General features: G+C 40.6%; 1 protein-coding gene across 2 annotated transcripts in view; it reads right to left on the reverse strand.

Moving 5' to 3' along the window:
- gsk3ba (glycogen synthase kinase 3 beta, genome duplicate a) overlaps positions 1–17,630 on the reverse strand; it is a 51,908-nt gene extending 34,278 nt beyond the window's left edge. For both annotated transcript variants that reach the window (XM_066686187.1, XM_066686186.1), the window contains exon 1: positions 16,781–17,630. In XM_066686187.1, the coding sequence (XP_066542284.1) occupies positions 16,781–16,868 (88 nt within the window). In that variant the 5' untranslated portion in view covers positions 16,869–17,630. The remainder of the gene's footprint in view (positions 1–16,780) is intronic.
- Positions 17,631–20,115: the final 2,485 nt, after the last annotated feature.

Here is a 20,115-nt window from a genome sequence, read left to right on the forward strand (position 1 = left end):
AGGTAATGACTGTTTTTGGTGTCTACGGGACACAAAGAAGCAGGCTGGTGAACACATGATCGTGTGTGTGTGTGTGTGTACACATTCTCTGGGCCTCCCACCTGCTCTCCAGATGACCCACATCTTTACGAGTGCTTAAGGCACACACAGACCCCAGACACAGGGCTGTGTTTGCTGTCGTCAGAAAAACTCCAATCTCTGAAACAGTAACCAATTCTGTTTTATATTTTAGAATGATCATTCTGGGCCATTTTCAGGGGAACATTCTACGGTAAACATTAAAAAAAGCAGGAAAAATAAAAACCCTGACTGCAGAAAACAAATAAACAAATATTTAGCAAGTGCACACACACACACACACACACACACACACACACACACACACACACACACACACACACACACACACACACACACACACACACACACACACACACAGAGAAAAGCAGCAGTGTTCTGCTCTCTGACAGCTCTGTCCAGACATCAGCACATTATTCTACAGCTCATTTATTCATAACATACCCCCTCTCTTTCACTCAAACTGGGCGTCTAAGCACCCGGCGTTATACAGTGTTCACCTAATGGCAGTGTGTGTGTGTGTGTGTGTTACCAGAAGCTTGAGAACAGACATTTATAACATCAGATCAGTGGGGTAAGTGCATCTCAGAAAGCGTTACAGGAAAAAAACTAACAAAAATAAAGCCTGATTCAGCAGAAGGTTGGTGAAGTAATTTTATCCTGTTGTGGGCTTCATTTTGCAAAAACAAGCACACAATGAGTGTATTTTGTCATCAGTCGAGAGAAGAGGTAAAACCTGCCTCGTGTGTCCACTACAGCAGCAAATAAAGTGGTCAGCAGATCAACAGTCCAGTCTTCATAAGATCTTCACTACTGTAATCCTTTATAACGTCACAGAAACAATGGCTTCTCAGGCTGAAGACGTCAGACTGTTTGAGGTGGAGCTGGGCAAAGCAGGATATTGTGAAAGTGGGCATTTTTCCTTCTTTAAAACATGATCAGCCAGATTCTGAATGTTGCTGGCGTACCACAGTAAATACAGCTTTAAATTTACCTTTGTCTTTTAGTCTGATATTGTTAAATATACGCTTCAGCACACAGTCTGGTGAATATACTACGACTTACTCATTGTTTGATCAAAATTAACAACATATCAGCAGATCAGTGCCCACCTACAGGGGCTAAAAAATGCCCAATATCAATCTGTCAATCAATTCTACCAACCATAGATTTACAGCCTTGAAAACATCCCGCGACTGAGTTAAGAGTCTGAGACAAGGTTCGCTGTCTTTCACGTCGCACGGACAGAACCGGTCTTCACGCTTCCAACAAAAACATGAACTACAGGAGTTTTTTGCAGTGAGCCTTTAGTAGAGGAGAATACAAGAACCTGTGCTGAAAGTCTCTGAATGACAACTCAATCTGTATTTAATTTGGCTGAAAAACACACTGCGGAAAGCAGTGTCATGATTCTGTCAGAGCTGAATCTGTTCAGAGTCGATTAGACTGCATACCTGCAGTGCCACTTTATGAGGAGCGATTTTATATAAACACCTGCTAACTGTAGAATCTCTCCATCTAAATGAATATTAGAGCTAAGAAATAACTGCAGCGGAAAAACTATATACAATCAAAAGGCTGTGGTCCGCAGCTGTAGTGAAATAATTCAGCTACTGGTTGGACGTCGATGTTCCGTTGTGCAAAGAGCTCGTATAATCTCCAGAAAAAAATTACAACACGAAATTAAAAGGGGACGGAATAAAATCGGTAAAAGCTCTTCAGCAATGGGTCAGTGGAGCAACGGAGCATCATCCAATATTTCAGATGAACTGGAGAGACATTTGTGATCCAAAGCCAAACCTCCAGGATCACTACCTGACCAGTGTCCACATGCAATCAAATTCACACTACGTAGTGTAAAGGTTTCACAGAAGAGCAGAAGTTGGATGAACAGCTGTCCACGTTTGCCTTTTTTAGATCAGGTTTCAGCAGTGGCTCAGAGTTTTTAAAGCCTGCACATCACAAGGCGTTTTATCTTTCAGGGCATATGTCAGAGTTCAGCAAACTGCTCAAGCAGCTCGTGACGTCTCACCCTACGCTCACTAGAAGGTGACAAGACTGTCGCGATGCCCTACGTTTGTCACTAATGATGTTAACGGTGGGTCTCTGATTGCGAGGAATTGTCTGCACCCATCATTTCATTGTGCTGCCCCTCCACATCATAACTCACTTGGATACAGTAGAGAAAATCTCAACACGAGGCGCTTTATAGCTCTGTGGCCGAGTTGCCTGCCACCTGCCACTGAATTAGGGCAATACATCACCCGCTCTCAAAGGAAATGACTGGTCAAGTGTCACTCTGTCACCTTCTGGTGTGAAAAGGGGGGTCATGGTACAATTATAGACAAAAACAAACAAAAGATAACCCAACATACATTTAGGTATTATTTGCTTTCTCAAAGTTCCCAAATGCCAACGTCTGTTTACTACACTAGCGTTTCATTCTTGATTTTTACGAATCACACTTTCCACCGCTATAAAACATTAACTTTCAACTCACTTTCAAAGGTAAATTGCAGTTGGCCACTGGGCTTTTTAAATTCTTTCAGGGGCCAGTGAGGGCAAATGTGTGGAATGCACTGGCAGATATTTCACCTTGTGAAACAAGACCTGATTGTGAAATAAGATATTATCTGCTCGGTTATACCACTTCAACAAAATACCAGCACTCGTGCAGGAGCTGGAACTGGCAAATGATTTAAGAATGGGTCTCTGTTCCACTGGATTGAAAGCTCAATAATTAAAGCACTGGATGTGGGTGCTCCGTAACACAAACATAAGTTGGAAGAAGACATATAAAACACATTTCACCTGTAACTAAAAGTAAATAGCGTGATAAGAATTAGAGATAAATCCAAAAGCACAGCAGACAGGAGAGCACCATTTAACACTGGTCCATTTACAACACTGTCCCAGCCATTCACAGCCATAGGAAAATGTGAATACAAAAAAATATATATAGATCAGTGTCCAGTTTCTACATTTATCTTGTATATTAGCAAACACACTATTGATTAATAATTAAGTGTACAAAAAAAGTAGCTTCTCTTGAGCAAACAATTGATATGATTTTGTTTGTTTTTCGAAACATGACGCACTGAGCATTCAAATGTGCAGCAGTGTGTTCTGCAGGTGATGTGCAAATATTCTCACTTAAGACATTCCACTCGACCTGGGGAATATAAACTGCTTATTTACCAGAATCAGAGTCTTATGATTTACTACAAACCAAGAAAACATGTGTAGCTCCAAGCAGATGACCTTTCTTCACTTTTGCAACCGTCTGAAAACCATTTCCTTTGCAGTGTGTCTAATGACGACATGTGCGTTCCTTACATCTCAACCACTCTCAATTCATACTCGGTTTTCAGACAGCCTCAATGTCACAGCTCATTTTCTCACAGACACTGATACAAACATCCTGTGGTAGTCGTGAGGTAGTTGCGTTAACACAATTCATATAAACTTTTATGTGAATTACTGATAAAACAATCAGATATATTCCCACATGAGAATCAGAGTTAAGTGTTTTCAGAGCTGGGATTCCTTTTTAAATTTTGCTTTAGCTGACAATGCCATTTCATTTTGAAATCCAAAGAGAAACACGGTACTTGTGAAGTTTCACGTTCTGTGCCATAACCCCACTACTGACAGACACTGTGATAAAGGACAAAGCCTCGAGTGAGAGAACAAACGTTGTTATCGCTGGTGTCCGAGTCAGTTTCTACTCCTGTTAAAGTGTTTACCAGTTCAGTACAAAACAAGTTTACTTTGCTATTGTGTCACTTCCCAAATGCCACTGCACTGTGTCTTACATTTCTTTAAGCAGAGGACTTTTCGACTGAAATCCTGCCGTCACATAAAACTCATCTCCGTTTAAACTTTTAAGGAGGCTGAGCTTCAAGTCAATATCCAAAACACTGCAGTACAAAAGTAATCTCAGTGACGCAGCAAGCTGACAAGTCTGTGGTCACATACAATGCTTAAACATAATACGGCATTGTGACATTCCTCTTGTTCTCCCAAATCCAGGGACATGGCTCTTCTGAAGGAGCTTCCCACTGTCTGTCAGGCAACGCTCAGCTCAAAGTTACACCGCGGCTTTTGGGAAAACAAAACAACCTCAAGGCAAACAGCAGAGTGGCTCCACAACCAACATCACAGTATTAGGACACAGTTCAAATGGTGAACAAACACAATTGCTATAAAACTCTAGCTTCCTTTTGATGTCCGTTTAATGATTTGGACTAAGGACCTGTGCTGTTAAAGGGTGGTCCTGGTTTCTGGTATTTATTACGGAGAGCAAAGATGTGGTGCTGACTTTGAGCTGCCCGCTGTACAAAGCTAGCTACGCTCACACCAGAAGGTATTTAGCCAGGATTTACAATTCACAGACAAACGTTCATGATCACGAAGAAATCACTAAAGGAAAGAGCCTGCCGAGGTTTAACAAGTGCTGGGCCATTTTCACTGAATGATTGACATGTAATAATCGAGATTGTACATGTTTTAATTAAAACATACATAAACGTTATTCAAATGATCACGCATTAAGAATGAAAGCACATCTTTAACTGGATAAACACCGCCACCCCCAGCCCCACACTGATCCCAGTCACGCTCAGTAAAAACGTTTTAAAGAGTCTATTAGCCGTTAGCGTTGCCCGTGCGACACAAAACTAATTCATCTTTATCACGTCTTTGCTCATTAGAGAGAAGAGCAAACGTCACTAGAGAAATTGGGCTTTCCGTCAAGACCTGATTTCTAAATGTCGCGTGCAGGTTTAATACGGAAATCTAAAGCCCAGATTTGTAAAACAAACGGGTTTAGAGACAGCACCTCAGATCCAACACAGCACAAAGAACAGAGAACATGAGAATGCAATATTAACACTTTTCCAACTATTTATTTATAACTGAAGGAGTTTTGCTCTTGCTGTTCCATCAGAATTACTCTTTAGACCCAGAGTCATGTTACTCAGGGGACGAACAAGAATTTGACGCAGTCAGGAAAAATAAATAAATAAAATATTGATTTAAAAAGTAACCAAAAAAAACAAAGTTTCCCTCTGGTGTGAAGTGTGTGTAAATGTGGACAGAAACTGTGAAAAGTTCCCAAAAAATATGTACGTTACCCAAAAGATTCTTTAACTTATTTGTAACTTTTTGAGTCTTTGGCTCCTCCTTCCTCAGAGAACACTCAATAGCGTATGTTACTATAATTAATACTATAACTGTAACAGGGTCAGATCTTAACTGTGATTTTAAACACAGCAACGGACAACTTTCAAATAAAAGAAATATAGAAATATTGTTTGAATATTTAAATGACTTAAATTGTTTGTATGACACAGTTCTTCTGCCATGACAATAATTCCATCACCATCCATCGCTGTTAAAACAAATAAAATTAATCAAATAATCACTTAACACAGGGGTCTTCAAACTACAACACGCTGCTTTAATTTGATCGACCGCTTTAACTGCGGCAGCGTACCGCGTGTGGTCTGGCCAAGGGCGTAGGATTGGGAATAGAGACCGTATGGACATGTCTCTATACCAGTCCAGCCACTATTGAATTGTTCCTAGCAGTTTTGGATGAAACAATGAGTCCCGCCTCCCGAACCCGTGCAGTTTCTCTCTAAAGTGTAAGAGACTGTGGCTGTAGGGAGACAACGTGCTGTAAACACGCGGCTGCGTGAGAGACGCCATTCACGTCGCATCTCGTACTGGAACAATGGCATTTTAGGGCCAGCCCTTTTTAAAGATGAATATCTGCACTTTTCAGCGAGAAGTTTGTTTTATTTATCAAAATAAAGACTGAAATACATGAAAAATGACTTCATTAACTTAGTGTCTGTGAGGTGCTTTAGAGAACAGTGTACATTTGTTAAATGTTATGAGTTACTGGAGACCACTGTCCACAACTAGATGTTCCAACTCAGAGAAGCAATGATTTTATCAAAATGAAACCCACGTGTTGCAATGAGAATTGTAAAGTTTGAGAGAATTATAAGTTTCTACCCAATTCACGGATCTGTAAAAAAGGGCCTATCCTAAAATAAACGTTCACAGCAGCGTTAGTACATTTGTACGTGGTGTAAATCTAGAGTACTATACAATGAAAATGATCCTGTTACAGTGGATTTGTTATAGAATAGAAGAGGGGCATTGTTGAAGAAGGGCACAGTCATTTGCACAAAAACCAAATGCACAAACAGGGATCTGTGTAAGAGCTGTAAGTGAGATGTAAATTATAATACAGCACACAGCCTTTTTTGAGAACGGGACCGGTCATGCTCTCTGCAGGGTAAACACCACTGTGTTAGCTTAAAACGGCAAGAAACGCTCCAACAGAAGGATAACGAAAACAAGAGTTAAAGCCTCGAAGTGTTTCACAAGTTCTTCATTCAGAATTTTGTGAAACGCATTCAGGTAATTAACAAGAACAGCGAAACCAAACAGGCTTTTACTGCTTCTCCCACTTGTCTCTAATCAGCACTTTATGCAGTGAAAGGAATATAAGAGAATGAGAAGCAGGTGAACAGCTGAACCAAACTAAACTGTACTGATGCTCTCTGCTGAGTCTAGAAGGCACAGGAAGATCTGCATGAAGCTGGGTTTGACCTCATTTACGGGAGTCACGATCGCAGGGTTTGAGAAACACAGAAGAGAGATGACATCAAATTCTCACAGAAAGTTTCCAAGCCACCTTAAAAGAGCAGGTGATTTATTTTTATATATATATATTTTTTTTTTTTCATGATTTAACATTTTCTTTACGTTAAATACAGGGACATCAAAGACGGCTGCTTACAAAGTGCTTCCTTGAAATCCACAGTAGTGTTTCCTCAACTCACACTAAACAAAAGCTCAGTCATAAATGTGTGGGAAGGTCACTCCCTGCTCGTGGATCCTTCTTCATTCCCTGTTCTCCCCTTCCCTCCATAAAAAAACACCCGAGTGGTTTGGCATCAAGAACCAAGCCCTGATCCTGTGACCACTCTCAAGATAAAAAAAAGAACAGACACTAGATCAGGACAAAACCTCAGATCTTTTGTGTGAACCAGTTGTGGAGATATGCTCAAACAACATCTACACACCCCTGATCATTTATAACTGAAGGTTTGATCTGAATCCAGTGTCGCTGTAATGGAACACAAACTATGGCAAGATCTGTGCTCCTCCAGAACCAGAACTGATTAACACACCATCAAAGGCTTGTCTGTACTTTTTTATCATTCAGTCTAGCCAAAGAGTAAATATTCTCTCATCCATTCTTCTCTGTTTTCGTTAACTACACACCGCTCTGGAAAGAGGATTTTCAGTTCCACTACATCACCTCTGGGTTTGGAGATAAAAACTGAGGTTTTATATCTTATTCTTTATTATATTTATGATATAAAAACTAGACATGGAGCAACAGGAGCTACAGTGGACAGAAACTAATATAAGTCATTTTCTTATGTGGCTTTTAAGCCCTAAGTACACCAACTCAAGTTTCAGACGATGCCAGCAGATGAAGCATTGTGGGGAGAACACAGGTGGAGAGTGATAGTTTGAACATAACTGATCTCAGAGAGTAGTGGCTAATGAAACTAATTAAATTAAATCAAAATCACGGGCACTATACACTTCAGTTTCCCAAAGTACAAACAATATAAAACATTCCCTTGAAATTTACAACATGGCTTTAAAGATTTAACTGTACTTTAAATAAAAATGAAATGAGCAACTAATCATTTTCTCACCACCAAATGTAACGAGATATAATCTTTCCATGTTTTCATGCATCTCACAACATGAAAAGGGCCATGTTTGATATTTAGTAAAGTATCTCTGATATATTTATTTATAAATACACAGCCATGGCCAAAAGTGTAGGCACCCCTGGAGTTTTTCCAGAAAATGAAGTATTTCTACCTGGAAATTACTGCAGTTTCATGTTTATTGCCTTTGTGTACTGGAACACCACAAAAATATATATATATATATATATATATAGACAAAATACTTGGCCCTTTTTCAAAACTGTGGGTAAATAACTTTGTTTCAAGCTCGTGATGCTCATTTAAACCTGTGACACATAACAGGTGTTGAGCAATGTCACAATCACACCTGAAACCAGATAAAAAGGTGACTCAATCTTTGAAAAAGTAATTCCAGCCGGTCCTGCGGGCTCGGTGCATCGGTGTCGGCGTGAACCACCCGTCGACATTCGATTGAAATGAAACGCTGTGGAAGGAGACCCAGGAGGAACCCGCTGCTGACACAGAGACATAAAAAAGCTAGACTGCAGTTTGCCAAAACGTACGTGAGTAAGCCTAATTCCTTCTGGGAAAACGTCTTGTGGACAGATAAGACCTTTTAGTAAAGCACATCATTCTACTGTTTACTGAAAACAGGACGAGGCCTACAAAGTAAAGAACTCAGTAACTACAGTCAAATATGGTGGAGGTTCAAAGATGTTTTGGGGTTGTTTTGCTGCTGGCACCGGGTGTCTGAAGATTACCAAAGGAGGTAGGGCCCAGTATCAGAAACTGGGTTTGAGTCCTAGGTCAGGAGTCTTCCAGCAGGACAATGATCCCAAACATACTTCAGAAAGCACCCATAAATGGAAGGAAACAAAGTGCTGGAGAGTTCTGAAGTGGCTAGCAATGAGTCTGGGTCTAAATCCCATTGAACACCTTTGGAGAGATCTTAAAATCGCTGTTGGGAGAAGTCACCCTTCACATGAGCGACCTGGAGCAGTTTGAAAAGAAGAGTGGTCCAGAGTTCCAGTTGAACCTAAGAAGCTTGTTGATGGTCGAGGTGCCAATTTCGCCCAATTTTGGAGTTCTGCGTGAAATTGTGTCAGTTTTGGCTTTTATCTCTGTTTTATGTGTTGTTCCAATAGACACCAAGGAAATACATGTGTAAAAAAATGTGTCATTTCAATCATTTTCTGGGAGAAATTACAGGAGTTCCAACACTTTTGGTCATGACTGATTACACACACACACACACGTGTAAATGGGTCTCAGAATAATGTAATTTCCACTGGATTAAAAAGTATTTTCAAATATGAAAATGACTTCCTTCTCCCTAAAAAGTACAGTGCTACACTAGTTTTATGGAAAATGTGCATTTATTATTATCTTTTTATTTTTTTTAAAAGCACTTTCAAAGACAAGCCTGGGTTATTGACAGGATATGGAATAAACACAGCTGCAACAAAATGTTATACAACTACAATCCCTAAGTGAAGGGACTAATCACTCATGTGTAATAGTGTATATAAATGTCAGTAAGGCGATTACATTATCAAATTGAGGTTCAAATCCTAAACTGATCTACTGCTGAAATTCTAAGCTCCACAGACCTCAGTTTGCTATTTGAGCCACGAAAAGACAACATCCTTTTTACAACTACTAAACATTGCAGGTTAATCCTGTTAAATCCACTTTGTGTTCATTCATGAGGAGATGGTCACTGCAGTGGTTTTTAAATCCTAAACAAGGATCCCGTTGTTCCTGGACAGCTGCCTTTCCAACAAACAAACCCAGGGGAGGCAGTCTGACAAGTCAGGCGTCCCACTTCAGACCTTGATTCTGCCACTACAGCAGCTTCCTCTAATCGTCTGCCCAGACTTGTATATGTGCAACTGATTGTAAATGAGACACGCTTAATGTCCCTGTGTCCCCTCCCTGTGTGAACTCAAATTCCAGCACAGAACTAGGTCTGTCGCAGTCAGTGGTTTTACATTTATTTAAAAGGTTTACAGCCAGAAATACTTCAGATGACTGCATCCTGCAGGAATAAAACCTTCTGCAAACTTCTGTTAACAGTGGAAAATTAAACATTACAATCTGATTTGAACGGTTTGTGTAGTAAAACTAAGCGAGAGAGATGATAGAATGACTTTAAAGATGTCTTTCAAAAAAGAAAGCAAGATGATTAATTACAGTGAAAACATGTGATTAAACTCAAGTGAGAGACGTCATAATTAGTAACTGATATCATTTTTAGACATGAAGGTCCAACGTGCAGCCTTTTGACCCTAAAGAATACACCAGCTCCACCCAGCCGTCCACAAGCTGTGGTCATCAGTTATACACCGCTATGATGATAATGATAACGAGACCACATTATTTATTCCTCTTCAGCATTTCCATTACAGTTATTTATATAAAAATTGTTTCTCGTGCAAAATCCACACAAGGCTTTCGTCATTTTAGGAGATAATCATTAGCTTTACAATTAATTATGTATATTGTGTTCAGCTATTAAAGTAAGAAGTGGTTAAACTGGTTTATTTGATTATCTGGTAAAATTAATGTTCTGCTTTCTTTTATTAATATGAATTGTATTTAAAAAGGAAGGGGGGGGGGGTGGAAATCACACCCAGTTCTCACTGTGTTTGTTGCAACATAATCATAAGATTTTGAAAGCTAACAACTGTGAAAGAATATTGTGATCAGGAAATTATGTAAGAATTGTGAAAGGCTTAAGACAAACTCATATCTAGTGAACAATGATCAGCAGCAACATCAACCCATAGCAAAAAAATAATAAATAAAAAAAATAAAAATAAGAGGGGTGTCCTTGCACGGTCTGTTTAAGTTTTAAGTGACAACTATTCTATTTTATATTAATAGATGACGCATCTGTGGAGGAGAGGAAGACACAGCAAGTAGTGAGAATGCCAGCATAAACAACATATGTGCTCTTACTCAATGAGAGAGAGAGAGAGAGAGAGAGAGAGAGAGAAAGTCAGTAGGATAAAAGGCTGAAACGATTTTTCTGAAAGTGCTCTTATTACACACATGGGAATTGTAAATGGATCTACAGTTCTCCATCTTCCAAAATCTCAGACCCTGCGCCTTCATCATCAAGATTAGATCTAGATAATTATCCACATAGAGGCTAAATATAGGTGTAAACGCACCCAAGACACATTTAAAACAGATTTACTCAAAACACTAGGAGGCGATGAGAGACATTTTGGCCAAACCTTATGGAAGTTTAAATGTTTTCAAAAACATGTGAACAACCAAAATCCTAAACGTCCACGAGGAGGCTAAGCATGGAGGATGAGCACAAACTGTCCACAGATGAACCCAAGAGCAAATCTGCATAATACATGCCACAGAGCAGCTGGATTTCTAAGAGGCTAAGCAGAAAAGCTTTAGAATACATTGCATGTGGTTAAAATATTATCAGGACGCAACCCAAACACTAGTCTGATGAAACTACCGCGTGTAAACCGGGTCTCAGACACCCTCCAAATTAATTTTTTAAAAATATTTTATCAAAAAAATGTGCGCTCACCATCAGATTCTCAACCTCAGGGAAAATGCAACATTAAAAACTTTAATGCACTCCCTTGGATGCTCCTGAGCCCAGAAACGTGACGCCTTTGTCATATGAACATTTCCTTAACGTTCTTCACCAACAACCATTAATTTCTCAAATTGTCCCAATAGCTGCTACTTTGTGGTTTGGTTCATAACCACAGAAGTGTTTGGAGCTTTGTCCAGGTGAACATAACAGGTACAGAGCTCAGTACATTCTGGCACACCCAAGTGCAATGTAGAGGTAAAGAGAAATGCAGTTATACACATGTAATCAAATCTCAAACTGCAGTGTAAACAGAAGCAGCCCGGTGGCCCGCCAGAGAAGGACACGTGGTGTCAGAACGTTCAAAACGCTGTGATTTTCCAGTCCACACACTCACACTGAAAAGAGAGATTTCAAAACTCTCCCCTGAAAGACACTTCTGAAAAGCTCCTGAGACGAGACCAGCTGGGTGACCCGAGACGTCGGTTTCGTGTGGACAGAGCCTAAGGTCCTCAGCTGAATAGGGATAAAGAAGTTCAGTGAAGTTTAAAGCTCTCAAGAAAACGAATATAAGAGAGGACTTGGGCAAGATGACGAGTCCGTGGGAGGAAAGATTTCCTTTTTTCTGCTAAACAAAAATCTGCCATTCAGAGCAGTGGTGCAGAAGTCTGAAAGCCGGAACTGAAGTGCCCTGCTCAGATCCAGAAAACCAAAGTAGGGCCACTCTGCACTTACTGCGTTCAACCCTCATTTTCTGCATGTTACTTTGAAAAACTCCTTCAGCCATTAACCCAGGATTACGTAACTGCACTTATCCATTTATTACAGATTTGCATTGTGGAAGGAAAAAAAAAAAAACCTCAGCGTTACTTCGTCATGCCGTTGAGCTGACTGGCGTCGTGGGGCAGTCATTTCCTGCTGATAAGGTCTGCTGATTCTGTGATTCGGCCACTTGTGATGCGCAGAACAAAGGCTGGCTAATTTTTACGAGCCGTGGGAGGCTTTCTGAGTGTTCAGCACATGAATGAGACAAGATCAAAAGGAACCTTATGTGCATCCTGAAGCAGGTTAAAATTCATTCTGAAACACGTTTCCTTTCTCGTTTCATGTTTATAAAAGGACAGGTGCTTATTATTGCACTGAACAAAGCCACGTTCTTTCCTTCACAGGGACATCAAAATATTTCAAATCCGTAATCGAAGAATAACTAATAACTACGTACAGTGAAAAGGCCTGTAATGTACAGTGGCAGAGAACACAGAATACACACAAACTCTAAACTGACACACATTACTGACACTATTTGCTCAGGGTTAAGTTTCTGGATCTTTACATGTTGATTATTTTCGTATTCTACACGTCTAAGGTTAAGTGAAACTACACCTACCTTCCTCACTCCCTCCCTCTACTTGGCCATTAGGCATCACCCAATCAAACTCAAATAACTCAGTTAATAAAAGTAGACAGTGTAGTACTTTTTAAATTGTGCTTTCATCACGTCTTTTTGCGTAAGTGGACGCATCATACGACTTGTTACTCGTTTAAACGTTACGGCAAGAGAAAACTATTTCCCATTGGTGTTTCTGTTCCACGTCTCGCGCTGTGGGGGATCCAATAAGATCAGCTCCTCTCCTAAATTAAGAAGAAATGTGAGAAGAAATGACATTCTGGTCAATAACGCTAAACAGGACAGAAACTCAAAGGCTTTCCATTCACTTAAAGAAAGCTGAGTGCACACAGAGTACAGCATGTTCCCCTGCTCTCTCATGGCACTACTGTCTTTAAAAAGCCTCTGCTGCTGTACTTCAAACAAAAAGTACCCAGGCAACTGAAGCCATTCCTGGAAGGGGCTTTAAAGAACAGGTGGCAAAATTACTGCCTCCACCAACACCCTCAAGGAAGGAGGTACAGAGAAACAGGGCCAACCAACACCGAGCAAAATCTACTCCATCTACCCTTTATCTGTACCCCTAAACCCTAGTAAACCCCAAAACTGTAATTACAACCTCCAGATCTAATGTGGTCTTCTATTCATTCCACAGATAAACAGCAATAAGTGGGCTTTGAGGGTTTTCCATCCACCGAGTTTCTTGCAAAATATGAAAATACGTATTAAAAACTGAATGGAAAACGTCCAAAATTTAAAAAAAACCCACCAAATATCACAGAAAATTTGAGGCTCGGACGCGGTGGAAAAGTTACAATATCACTAAAGGGTTTTTCGAATAAACGATGATGTTTTAGCTGGTTTATACATCACTGCACATGTGACACAGCGCCCCCTAGTGCCCTGAATGACTGAAACTCTATTACAGCTCGGTCAAACATCTCAAAGATTTCCAAGCTATAATTTTAAGATGAAAATATTACAAAGGGTTCCTTTAAGAAGAAAATGGGTAGAATATGATTTTGTAACTAACAATGCTTAATTTATTTAAAATGAACAGTTAAAATTAGATGAATATGACTTTCTCTACTAACACACAGGACAAAACCGCTAACGTGACAGTGCCTATGTGACAAGTTTTTCAGAAAAGGTTTGGTACACATTCTGTGCTTTTCTACCTCCTCCTGCTGATGTTTGATTCTGTGTTTTCTGTCGTTTTAAGCCTGAAATTGAACAGAAATGAAAATGGTGCATCAGGTAGTGTCTCTGTCAAAGCTCCAGGGACTTGGGGGTTGTGGGTTCGAGCCCCGCTCTGGTTGACTGTCAGTGAGGGGTTTGGTCGGCTTGTCCAAAACTGCGCCCTATTCACTACATAGTGCACCATTTTTGGGTTCCACCATTTTGTATGAGTGTCCGAAAACCTAGTGCAGAATTTTCAGTGCACTCAAACAATACCACAATGCACACACATGTGAAAAACAGATACCCATAATGCACTGCATTTAGTAAAAAACTGCATAAGTTAGTGTCCGAAATCGTTCACTACCTTCCTGACTCCAGTTCTCTATAAAAGTGCTCTGTATAGTGAGTAACACAGAGAACAGAGCAAAGGGAGTCATTTCGGACACAGTGGGTGTGTTCTCTCTCTGACTGCATGGGTTTCCTCCTGGTGATTGTCTGTGAGGAGTGTCGTGTGTTCTCCCTGTGTCTGCGTGGGTTTCCTCCGGGTGACGGTCTGTGAGGAGTGTGGTGTGTTCTCCCTGTGTCTGCGTGGGTTTCCTCCGGGTGACTGTCTGTGAGGAGTGTGGTGTGTTCTCCCTGTGTCTGCGTGGGTTTCCTCCGGGTGACTGTCTGTGAGGAGTGTGGTGTGTTCTCCCTGTGTCTGCGTGGGTTTCCTCCAGGTGACTGTCTGTGAGGAGTGCGGTGTGTTCTCCCTGTGTCTGCGTGGGTTTCCTCTGGGTGCTCCGGTTTCCTCCCACAGTCCAAAAACACACATTGGTAGGTAGACTGGTGACTCAAAAGTGTCCGTAGGTGTGAGTGAATGTGTGAGTGTGTGTCATCCTGTGAAGGACTAGCGCCCCCTCCGGGGTGTGTTCCCGCCTTGTGTCCAATGATTATATTTAAGCGTATGAATGAACATCAAAAATATTTTAGCCAGTCGTTATATTCTCTTGAGACTTATTTGATTTGTTTGCAGAAGATGGACTTATTTAATTTAGGTTTAATTTAATTAATAAACATTTAGCTTATTGCTCTCTAAAGAAGTGAAACTGATTGTTATTATATCATAATTATGCTAATGACATAATACAGTTTTAAAATGAAAACAATATTGTTTATGATAAATATTTCTGGGGCAATATCTCCACTAAAAAAAAAAGCCTATTGTGACAGGTTCACCTTTGTCTAGAATATCACAGAGGCCTATTTACAGTGCGCAATCAATCACATGCAGATTCTGAGTGTGACAGCCCTCCATTTGCTGTTAAAACTTACTGACACACAATGTGCTGGACACACTCTACAACAATACGGCTGGTCAGCAGTTATTGATTTTGCCAGAGGTTTGACGTAACCATGCATCATGTTTAAAGAACCCTTCCAGTGACCATGAAGTGTTTAACCTTGTTAACATGTCCGTGTGGTGTTTCTTTATGTGCTAGAAAATGCATCATAAATTAAATAAGCAGTAAACACCATGGCTGGGCATTTCAGCAAAAAAACTACAATGTCCCAAAGTAGCATTTAGACAGCCAGGATTTCCTACATCATAAAACTAAGGAACAAATCCCTTCAACTTCCGGAGTGGGGCTTTCGTGCAGCAGGCGAGCAGTGAAGGGGTAATTGAATTTGAGGTGGGGATAGATCCCCATGTAGTGAATGAAGGCAAAGTGTAGAGCAGAACTTTAAACGGCGCTTAAAAACAACTCAAAGGAACCAATGCCTCAGGAGCGCAAAAGCTTCACCTATCACTTCCCTTACTGGGCAAAATGAGGTAGCCTTGGATCATTTTTTGTTGGCGCATTAATAACAAAAACAGAAATTAAGTGTAAGTTATTTTTTACTTAAAACCACAAGTGTTCAGTGTTTATTTCCAGACCACCTACAGGGTCGGCCTAGAAGAGGCATTTTCACTGACTGACAGGAACCCGCCCTGTTTGTGTGTGTTTCTGGGGCTGTGTTTGGCTCGACACTCAGAACCTCGGCTCAGCATTGGTTAGTTCACAAGCTCAGCAGAACGCCTCTGAACTCTGCAGCATTTACACAGTGACATATCTCACAGAGAGATGAGGACTGCTGAACAGTTTTTTGTTTTTGGAGACAAATTTTCCTTTCATCAAAATCCTGAGCACATTGAACTAGGATAAATGCTACTCTCAGAAATGTCTGATACAATTTACTAAGGCACCAGGCAGTGTATTCCCCACCACTTCACGTGAGAGGACTTTCAGAGGCGTTAAATGTTTTAGACTGATTCCTATCTTCACCGCGGTGAACAGTTCTCCATCAACTCTGAATCTGGATGTCTCCCTAGAATAAAGCGTTTCAGATTAATCCACGGTGCATGGCCTTGTTTTCACTGTAAAGGTTTGATAAAGCAGAGGTTATTCAGTGTCAGTGGAATGCCTCTTTAAGGTGGAAGGGACATATTTAAGGTGGATTCCAATTAGGAAATCAAATGTGGCTTCGTGGAAGCCGTTGTGATGTTGAAGGCTGAATTCTGCACGTCGTTTATATTGAGTCTTTCTCTCTCTTTCTCTCTCAGAGTGAGGCCTGGTCTGGAGTGAGTCTCAAAAATGGGGCACGTCTCACTACTCTTCCCAAAAGGTGACACTTCTGAGCTCCAAATCTCAGCTGTAATCACTGAGCCGAGCCCATACACAGAGGTGTACGCTGTTCTCCCTCGTCTGCTTGTTAAGACTGAGCCTAACCTGAAAAGTCGTTGTTGTTGTTGTGTTGTTTCTCCAAATAAATTCAGTAAAAACAGATACTTACTGCTGACTTTCATGCTGCCGAAGGCTGATGGCTGCGGCACTGGTTTGCAGCTTTCTGCGAAGGAGGTGGTCCTAGGCCGCCCAGACATCCTTAAAAACCCTTCAAGTCCAGCAATTCTCCGTGTATCCCAATAAATCTCGTTATTTCTATTAGCAAATTATATCCTTTAGGACCCAGTGGGGTGTAAGAGTTAGAAATTTTGCTTAAAATCCTTCCAAAGGACCCTTCCCAAGCGTCTGTTTCTCTCAAATCATTTTTCCCAGGATCTTAGCTGCTGTAGTATAGCGTTAAAATGTTAAAACACACGTCGTCTATCAACGCAGTCATGAAACTGGCCTTTTCACAGGTTCCCCATCAAACAAACACGGAGTCGCCGGCTCTCCTTTTCTAAAGGCTGTAATTCCGTTAACGCTACCGTTACACTATTTTTTAAGCCTCAAGCGACTAAACACGCGTCTAAGCATCGAGAATTCAGGGCTGTTTGTCATCTAAACGCGATAACATTAGTTATTTTCCTCCATACACTTCATATACTGAGGTGAGGATTCAACGACCCAGCAGCTCCAGCCATGGCGGCTCCCTTCACTTCAGACGGCGATTCAAACGAAGGTTTTTCACTTCGGCCACTTTACACACGGATACCAACGGCCTCTCAGCTCTGGAGACCTCCATACACACCGAATATTACTAAATAAACTCCGACCAACACGGCTCGCTGGTAAAAGACTCACAAGACTTCAATCCCAGGAAGAAAAACCCCGAGCAAAAATCCACACAGCGAGTCTGAAAACCTGCTTTTTTATCTCCTCTCCCTCCGAGCGCCTTCTCTTTGTCACTCCGACAGAGATGAATCGTTTGTTAGAGTCGACTCTTTGAGTCGGATCTTTTAGGTGGCCGTTGGGAGCCGATTTATTTTTAGGGCTCCAAGCACAAAAGCCCCCCGGATCACTGTACTGTACTGTGCTCATATTCGTGTTGTCGGGCCTGTGCCTCTTTACACGGCTGCAGTTGGTGGTTTTGCTTAAAGGAATATAACACATATAACTTTACATATATTCATGCAATTTATTCAAACATTATTAAATTAATTACCAGTGTTTGATTTAATTCCTGCAAATACCAGCTACAAACCCCCTGACAGATCATCTTTGCCTCTGGTGTAGCACAGCAACAACCAGCCAATCAGCTTCAACTATTTGTGCCTCACCACCCAGTAATTTTGGACAGCGCTACACAGGATCACTGAAATAATGTCCAAAATTTGTGGAGACCATTTATAAATAAATTAGACAGATTCACACATCTAAACTATTGCACAAAACCAGCTCTTGAATATTTTGAATAAGATTATAAAACTCTTCATCCTTCTTTCTTTAATCAAGAATCAAAAAAAAAATATTTTGAGTCTGTGAGTGGATGGCTGTGGTGCAAAAAAAAGTGTTTAGAATTTCTGCAGGTTTTCTTCAGTAAACCAAATGTGTTTGTGAGTTTGTCAGAAGTGTTCAAGCCTTGTCTAAGCATGTGCCCTATTTTGGGAGATTGTAAGTTCAGTGCACATGTCTATCTGAGGCAACATTCAGGATGAACATTCGGGATGATGTAAGCAGCTTCTTTATTGGACATAAGCGAGACAGGAGTCTTATCCAAGTTTGTTGAGCTCCAGTGGCTGTTTCTCATGTTTTGGAGGAAGTATGTGCCGTCATCCGCAAACCTATATCTGTGAGTTCTGTGGCCTCACACTATGATATCTGAGAAATGGGACACACTTGTGCACTTACTGAAAGCATTTTTGCACACAGCAGTGTACAGTAGGCACAACACTGGGACAGACCACTGGACCTGAGTGAGGCGCTACAGTATATTTTGGACTGTACCTGCTCCTATACCATGAGGCACTGAATGCACAGCGTGATACTGGGAACACAATACTTCGGTTCTCACTTAACTTACATTTGTCAAAAAATCACATTAATTTCCATTTTTGTCAAAAAATTAACAAATTATGAATTTATCCTAAACAAACAGATATTTTACATTATAATTTACATTGAACGTTAAAAATCACAAACTAAATGATACATAAAATCGCTACTGTGGGAACAAAAATGTCTAAAAAAAGAACACACTGAATAAAGAGCCGTTTGGGATTTGAAAGAGTTGACTCTTATTTGTGAGCTGAGTCAAATAATCTGACTCTCAGAAAAAAGCCGAATGCCCATCACTACACTCAGTAACGACCGTACGCAACCTGCGTATCTCAAGAAGGTTCTCAAGGGCAGCGAACGGGCGTGCATGCAAGCCGTAGGTACAAGAATCGGAAAATGTGAACACGCGCGAAGGCCTCGCAATTTCGGAGGCGACCAATCAGATTATTTCTGCCCTTATGGGCCGGGAGAACGTGGTAGTCTCTACCAATCAGATCCCGGCGATCGCTGAACACATGGCAAGATCTGTCCAACCGGCGTGCGTGAATGATTTAGCCACGCTGAGAGATTGAGTCCAGAACGAACCAAAAGGCTTTAAGGTACTGACGGCGCACAACCAATCAGAAAGCAGTTGACCGGTAACCAAGCAGCACTGTTGCTAGTTGCCTGAAAGGTTTGATTTTCTGCTCTACGGGGCAGTGAGCAGGATTAAAGGGCCAATAGTGCTAAAAACGAAATTAATTTCTTTGGAAAACAGATACATATTTAAGAGTCTAATGCAGGGTATAAATATTGTTAAGGTTTCAGGATCATTCAGTCCTTAACTCTATATATGGAAACAAAGTGACAAAAACAGAAATGTGGTAATGTCACAAAAACTACTTACATAGCACTTAAGTTATGAGGAGTGTTTCGATCCACACTGCTTTACTAATGCCTTACTAATCCACACTGCTTTACTAATACTTTACTAATCTACACTGCTTTACTAATGCTTTTCTAATCCACACTGCTTTACTAATGATTTACTGATCCATACTGCTTTACTAACGCTTTACTAATCGACACTGCTTTACTAATACTTTACTAATCTACACTGCATTACTAACACATTACTAATCCACACTGCTTTACTAACACTTTACTTATCCACACTGCTTTACTAATGATTTCCTAATCCACACTGCTTTACTAACACATTACTAATCCACACTGCTTTACTAACACTTTACTAATCCACACTGCTTTACTAATGCTTTACTAATCCACACTTCTTTACTAATGCTTTTCTAATCCACACTGCTTTACTAATGATTTACTGATCCACACTGCTTTACTAATGATTTACTAATCCACACTGCTTTACTAACACTTTACTTATCCACACTGCTTTACTAATGATTTCCTAAT

This window comes from Hoplias malabaricus, chromosome 12 (genome assembly GCF_029633855.1).
Source record: "Hoplias malabaricus isolate fHopMal1 chromosome 12, fHopMal1.hap1, whole genome shotgun sequence".
Classification (NCBI taxonomy): Eukaryota; Metazoa; Chordata; class Actinopteri; order Characiformes; family Erythrinidae; genus Hoplias; species Hoplias malabaricus.